The sequence below is a fragment of the Quercus robur genome, chromosome 2 (assembly GCF_932294415.1).
Source record: "Quercus robur chromosome 2, dhQueRobu3.1, whole genome shotgun sequence".
Taxonomy (NCBI): domain Eukaryota; kingdom Viridiplantae; phylum Streptophyta; class Magnoliopsida; order Fagales; family Fagaceae; genus Quercus; species Quercus robur.
The window spans coordinates 87,880,170-87,887,535 of record NC_065535.1 but is presented as its reverse complement, the minus strand read 5'-3'; the positions used below and the strand labels follow the sequence as shown (position 1 = coordinate 87,887,535).

The 7,366-nt window shown below is 36.1% G+C and overlaps 1 protein-coding gene across 2 annotated transcripts; it reads right to left on the bottom strand.

The window, feature by feature from the left end:
- Positions 1-2,035: 2,035 nt before the first annotated feature.
- On the bottom strand, positions 2,036-7,164 carry LOC126715630 (uncharacterized). 2 transcript variants are annotated; one of them, XM_050416334.1, is made up of 7 exons: positions 6,761-7,164; positions 6,293-6,334; positions 4,488-4,570; positions 4,291-4,392; positions 3,968-4,182; positions 2,783-2,922; positions 2,036-2,704 (listed from the first exon to the last, which is right to left on the bottom strand). In XM_050416334.1, exons 1-7 carry the CDS (start codon positions 6,900-6,902, stop codon positions 2,328-2,330), a joined length of 1,101 nt encoding a protein of 366 aa, XP_050272291.1. In that variant the 5' UTR covers positions 6,903-7,164; the 3' UTR covers positions 2,036-2,327. The 2 variants fall into 2 exon arrangements, with proteins under 2 accessions (XP_050272291.1, XP_050272292.1); XM_050416335.1 differs by having other exon boundaries at positions 2,783-2,877; positions 6,761-7,161.
- Between the last annotated feature and the right edge of the window lie 202 nt (positions 7,165-7,366).

The window sequence follows — 7,366 nt, the reverse complement described above, 5'->3', positions numbered from 1 at the left end:
TTTTGAGGGGCTATTGTGGGGCCCGGCCCAAAAATGATGGGCTATTCCAAGCTCAGGCCCGTCCGAGGAGTGTCCTGTCCAACAAAAAGCCTCATATGAAGCGCTATTCAACCCCAATAGCGTCAAGGAGACCTGTCCGAGGAGTAATTCCTCCTCGGACATCACGAAGCCCAGACGAGAAACTCTGCTCAGCCATTTCAGCTCACCTTCCCAACATATAAGACGAATTAAATTCAAAATATCTCACGGAAGGCTACCACCACATTAATTGCGCCCCAACCACCCTCTTGGCCGCATTAATGAGGAAAAGACTCCTGAACAGTACCGCCTTGGCCTCTGCAACTCACAAAGGGTCTGATGAGGGCGTCTGATGGGACAGGTGCTCGAGTGGATGCTTGGATGATTAACAGGTGTAAGGCTGGGATGAAAAGAAGAAAAATATATAATGTAGTGAAGTCCCTAAAAGAAGGGGACGGCAGAATTGTAAGAGGGACAAAGGAAATAAAATCAGACTTGAGGAATTTTTCTTGACGTTCTTACTTCCTTCTGCGAACAGTACACTACATGCATTAGACCTGCTAGTTTCATTGAGGCCAAGTTCTTTAACCCATTCTCTACAAATATTTATTGTGGGTTGTGCTTTGGGCGAAGGCCTGATCAACAGAAGTTGGGCCAGGAAAATCGTGCAACTACACCCCTATTTACTAATGTTCCTATTAATAATTCAATTTTTTGATAAATTTATTTAAGGGTAGTTTTGAAAACTTATACATTTTTAAAAGGTAGACAAGATAATAAATGATGTTCCCTTAAAAAATTTGACTTCTCAAACAGGACAAACAAAGTAGGACGGAGGGAGTATGTCTTATTAGTGTGTGTATCTTTATCAGCCTAGTTGGGCTGTGAACTTTGTGGTGTTGTAAGACTTTTTGAAGTGCGTTTCTGTTTACATTTTATAAAATCCCAGTTTACGCAAAAAAAAAAAAAAAAAAAAAAATGCTGGGACCTATTTCTGTAATTTTAATTTGTAATTTTTTAATTAAAATATGCCACATCATTAAAATAAAATGCCAAATCATTATCCGTTAACCGCATAAATAACACCATTAATGGTAATTAGTAAAAAGACTTATATGACTTATTTTGAAAACTTGAGGGATTAATTATGCACGCTTCAAACTTGAGGGATCGATTGTGTATACATGGTTAAACTTGAGGGATCAATTATATATATAGATATGTTATTATAATACTTCTATAGATATAACTTTTTGGTAATAAAAGCTCGATTGAAAATTTTCCAATGACTTAGAACTCACTCCAGACGACCTAAATGCTAATTCTTAAGTTGAAATCTCGGTTAGTGTTGATTCTAAGCAAACCTATGCATTGATTTCTAGGTAAATTTTGTTTTTGATTTAGGACTTCCAAATCATTTTTTTCTCACAAATTTCTTTGGGAATTTTACTCGGCTTCATTCAATACTATAACTCCATGATAGATATCCACTTATCGAGCAACCACAAGCTAATTTTGTTCTTTTTCTTTGTATTGTTTTATTGAAAGCTAATATTGTTCCTAATCAAAAGCAAAAAGTCATAGAATTATGTAGACATTGGGAACAAATACTTTTGTTTTTGCAGCCCAAGTTTTATTTTCCTCTTTTTGTCCCTTTGAAAAGTCAGTCTGATTGCCTAAATTTATGGACATCCTCTGACTCTTCTTCTCCTTTCTTTATTTCTCTTATGAAGAAATTCTTGATTGTCGTTTAGTTTTTGGATTTTAGGAAAATCAAAAGCCTTTGCCATCTGTCTAAGATTCGTTAGTCTTTCTGGTTTTCCCCTCTTTTTTGTTTGTTTGTTTTGTCTTTCCTTCTGTCGGGAGTTATTTTGCGTAAGATTGAAGATTTACATTAGTTGTGTGAGCCTGCTCAACCACTGCACTTCAAAATCTAAAACCTGGGTAATTCTAAAATATTCTTGCTTAATTTCCCGTTGGAGAGAGAGAGAGAGAGAATTTATAATTAAAAAAAAAATTGAGTAGTTTACCAAACACTTAGGAAGAAAACATTAATTACAAGTGAATTGAATTCCCTCCAATGTTTCTTATGGATATGGAGACAAAATACATAACTTCAAGATATTCAAGGTAAAATCATATCAACAACTGTTCTCAAAGTGCCTCAGGAGTACACAACCATTCAAAACGTGCTCCAATTGGGTATCAAATCTTGGCAACAATAAACTATATCCTTAATAATCCAAGTAGAAAAGGTAAGGATGGGGTTCAAAACAATAGCATTCTAATTTTCCATTCTAATTTTCCTCTCAGGTGGGTGGTTCTCGAGCTGGTGGTTCAAGTGTGGGTGGCTCTCGAGCTGGTGGTTCAAGCGTGGGTGGCTCTCGAGTGGGTGGTTCAGGTGTGGGTGGCTCTTGAGTGGGTGGTTCAAGTGTGGGTGGCTCTCGTGCGGGTGGTTCAAGTGCTCTCACATTACGAGGAAGCATAAATTCAGCAAATATGGGATAGTGGGAAGAAGGATAATACCCATCAATGTTATCACTCACCACTTCACATGAAACAGGAATAAGAGATCTACCCCTGAAAAGAATCCAATCTATATGTAAATCCTGGGTTTGGCGATCCCAGCAAAGGCATAGAGCTCTGAAAATCAACTTGAGGTATTCAAGAGCTCCCTGTTTGTCACCTGACAGTAACAGATGCTGTTGAATCATGTCATTTGCTATAAGATCATAGAGCAGTATAGAATTAGCAAACTTGTTACCTTTGAATCCATGGTAAGTGCGTATTAGAGAAACATTTTTCCTCACACGAGCATTGGGCCATACATCCCTCATGTCCCCCACAACACCATGCTCCCTGAAAGCCAGTACGAGAAAAGCCATCAATAATCTAGTTTGTCCCCTAACAAGAAAAAGAGTATCACAATCATTTTGCACTAAATTGCCGAGAGGGCACGTAAGGTAACAACTATTAATCTTAAATGGAAATCCAAACTATCTATCAAATGAATGTTAACCAGGAGGGAAAAGGTGATAGCCGGGGGTAATTTTAAATCTTTTTCCTTTTTAGCAAGTATGGACTGTTACCAACTTATCATGAAAGAGACAGATGGTTTTCTCTATATATATTCTATAAAAGACAGGACTACATCATTCATTACCATCATACACTATGAAAAAAGGCCTTCCCTCCATGTGCAAAGTTAAAACATCTCCAATATAAAAGACAGGATTACAAAAGAAAGATGGATTTCTCTATATATATTCTATAATAGACAGGACTACACCATTCATTACTATCATACACAATAAAAAAGGCCTTCCCCCCATGTGCTAAGTTAAAACCTCTCCAATAGTAAGATAAATGTCAGAACAAAGGTGATGTAGCTTTGGTCCTAAGCCAGAAAAGAACCAAGACTGGCCTTTTTACTAAAAGAATGCCAAATTGGAGAAGGATCATACCAATCCTCCAAAATAAATTGTCTTGAACGGGAATACAGAATATTATTCATAATCTTCTTCTTTATTTTATTTGGAAACGTTTTTTTTCCATTGGTAAGTTTACACACACCCAGGGGTTTTGAAATTGAACCAGCAACCATACCCTCCACCCTATCTTATTGGGGGGGAGGGGCAGTACCATTTGAGACAGAACTCATTGGCAAAAACAGAACAATTTATTTGGTTACAATATTCACGAAATAGCATTATATTCATGTCACAGGCCAATGGTATTCTAAAAATGGAAGGAGTAAGATAATGAACCTTTTCCTAAACTATTATTCCATAACCTCCATTTTTTAAATTACTCCATATTCATAGTTCAGTAATTAATAGCAAAGATCCAAAACTCAAAACATGAGTATGAATTATAAATGTGGATAAAATCCAATAAGCATGAAATAGGTTAGGACAATAAAAGAGCTGGATATCCATGTTTAGGGTACCTTGATCTCCCAAGAAGAAAACGCCCTGTAGTTGATTCCTTTTGTGTGTTGAATCCTCCACAGTATACAACTGATATGTTAGGAGGTAGGGATGCAATGTGCTGCCATGTGAGTAAAGCACTTCGTCTACGGGCACGAGGGCTTAACTCATCCATGTTTGTATTGACTATCTGAAAGGAAAACCCTGGTGGCTCGACTCCTTTCAATTGGAATGTGTGGACATCTTGTCAAAGAAACAACCAATACAAAGCTCTTGGTTGAAAAAATAAAAACATCAAGCAAAAGGAAGTTTAATCTACATAAGAGTCAAATTATAAGGATATCGCCCATGTTGCAATACATGGAACCACAGAACCCCATGACATGCTTCCAGGGACAGAAGGTGACTCCGACAACCAGAAAGTTCCACCTTCTACCAGCTCTACCTTCATTTAATAAAAGAAGGAAGTAACACCAATCTTTTCTGAAGAAGCATAATTAGAAAGCTATGCCAGATTGGAAAAAGTAATCAATATTGTACCTTCTCCTTGTCATAGAAGATGGTGCAATGTTCATCTGAAGTGTCTTGTGGTCCTTTCCTTGATACTCCAAATTGATCATAACCTAGATAACATGAAAGAAAGAAGAGTCCAATCACTAACAAAATTTCCAGTGTACAATCCACATCTATGTTTTGGGTTTATGATGTTAAATAAGAAGTGAAAACATTCACCAAAAAAAAGGGCAAAAAAAAAAGGGAATGAAAAAGAAGTGAATAAAACTGTGCAAGTCATAACTCATAAGAGAAGAATACAGCATTGCTCATAAAAATATATACCACCCTAAATGAGAAGACTAATCTTTTTGCCCTAAACACTATGGTTTAATCTCTCCTAAGTACCTAAGGATCTACTCATAGATGATTCTCTGTGGTCATGGAATTATCATTCTTCTTGAAAACTATTTCCCTTATCAGTTGCCAAAAAGCTGTAGATAAAATGGCACTTCCTTCCCCTGTAAGAGCAAAGAGGAGGGTGGGGTTGACAGTTCAGAATTTGTATGTGTAACTTACTAATCAAAAAAACTTTTGCATTGTTAGTTACATTCTAGACTAGGCATAGACCTAATAGAGTTGAGCTACGAAGCTTTGGACTATGCCACAAATAAAACATGCTCAACCATTTTATTCAGGAAGTCCACCCTATCTCCAGAGGTAAATTCATGTCTTGCCACTTCAAGCATAAAAGGCATTCAATGATAAAATTCCCTTTACATATTATTCGTTGTGGTTTTTCCTTTTCCTTATATTTCAATATTCTTTGTCAGATGAGCGTCACTTATACTAGAAATTTAAATTGTACAGGTAAGATAATGATTCTTATCTGAACAAATAAAATTAAAATAATAAAAAATGGCAGTGCTTCATTTAACAACAACAATAAGGAATGGGACACACCATAGTTGGAATATTTTTATTTACTCTATTTTTCTTTTGTTGCATAAGGCAGGTCCACACGACAGATTCTATTTTGGGATTGATATATGATATCAGCATATTTACAGGTTTCTGGAATATAATTCATTAAATGCAACAAGCCCCAAAAATGATAAATGCACCTCATATGACAATTGTACAATATGCATGACTACACAAATCAATTCAAACATATAGCTCAGATCCTTTTTTTTTTTTTTTTTTTTTAATCAGAAAGTTAAACATGCGCCAATGAGTTCTAAACTCACAACCTCACCCTTCACTCATTCTTATGGGAGAAGAAAGTGCCATTTGAGGTAGAGCTTATTGGCTTGACATCCTTCCTATCAGAATGAAAAGAGTTATACCTAGATGGGACTGGGACTCAGATGGGATCTATCTCCAGGGGTAGCTATAACCTAAACCAAAGGAACGTCTTCTTTAAGCTCAAAGTATCAAACCCTTTCACATGCATAGTTTATGATATGCATGTAAGATGGTCCATCCTACATTAAAACCTTGTGCGAACTTTGAATCGAAACCAATGAGATCAATGCAATCGGATCATCTTAGATACTAGACTATTGGAAACCACACAGAAATGCCTTATATTCAGTGTTCAACATGAATCTATATCGATTTCAATAGCACATTAATGTATCTAATTCAATGAAGGAAGAATTACATCTAGCAAATCTCTTCAAAATCACATGTTTTGAATCGTGTCACACTCACTTGAACTTTGAACGCCTAATACAAGTATAGAGTCCGTCTATATTTTTAACTATTTAAATTTAACTTCTTTATTAAATAAGCTAAGTTCATAAGCGTTACAATAATAACTCTGAGGGGTAAGGGGAAAAAAAAGTTACCTGGTAAGCACTGATGAAGATAATCCAATCGAGATTTCACTCCTGAACCCAGATAAAAGAATAAAAAATTACATGAGATAGGAGAAAGAAAAGCCTAATCATTAATATCACAATGAAAGTATATTTAGCTTAACCATATGAAGCAAAACAAGTACCCCAAGACTAAATTGCTAAAACCCAATCCAATTCATAGGTCCTTCAAATAGAGTATGACAAGTCAAGTAAGAAGTATGAAGTAAGAACCCTGAACCCTTCTACCCAAAACATCATTCACCCAAATCTTTTTTCACTAGTATTCAAAAAACAGTAAAACTCTAACTACAACGTGAAAGATCAAAATCCCGCCTCCAAAACACAAATCAAAGAAAACCCAGATCAACCATTTCAACCAAACCACAAGCACGCCCCAACATATGCACATACAAAGATACATATAATATAGAGGTGTACATGGAGAGGAAAAAGGACCTTGTTGGGTACAGAGAATCGCAGGGGAGTAGCTGGTGATGACACTGATACATAAATCCCTCCTCTTCTCCCATGAATTAGGACTGTCTGGTGGTTGATCTTCATGAAGATTAAAGGTCATCACAGCCAAAGGTACACTCATTTTTACCCAAATCTCTCACACTCTCTCTCTCTCTTTCTCTCTCCTTTCTTTTTCTGCTACATGATTAGTGCTCAGATAATATGTTCAACAAAGCTTAAAGTGAACAGCTTTACGTATATTCTTTTCTTGTGGCCTCTAATGGAAGATTCACTGATGTACGGTTCGATTTTGAAGCTGTGAGTAAAATGTAAATGAACAAAGAGGGAACAGCCAAAAAGAACTCAAAAAATTTGTGTCTGAACCGAGAGACTTTGGTTGGACTCAGATTTAATGGGGTTTTGACCATGCACGTACGAGGTCATATAAATCAACTCCCACGTGTATCAAGAATTTAACATACTACTATTTATACTCTTATTTATGAGTTTTCTCTATTTGAATTCCTCTTTTTTTTTTTTAGTTCAAAAATATCTCTATACCTCTATGTTTAAGTAGAGACAAAATTAAAAGATAATCCGATAAAA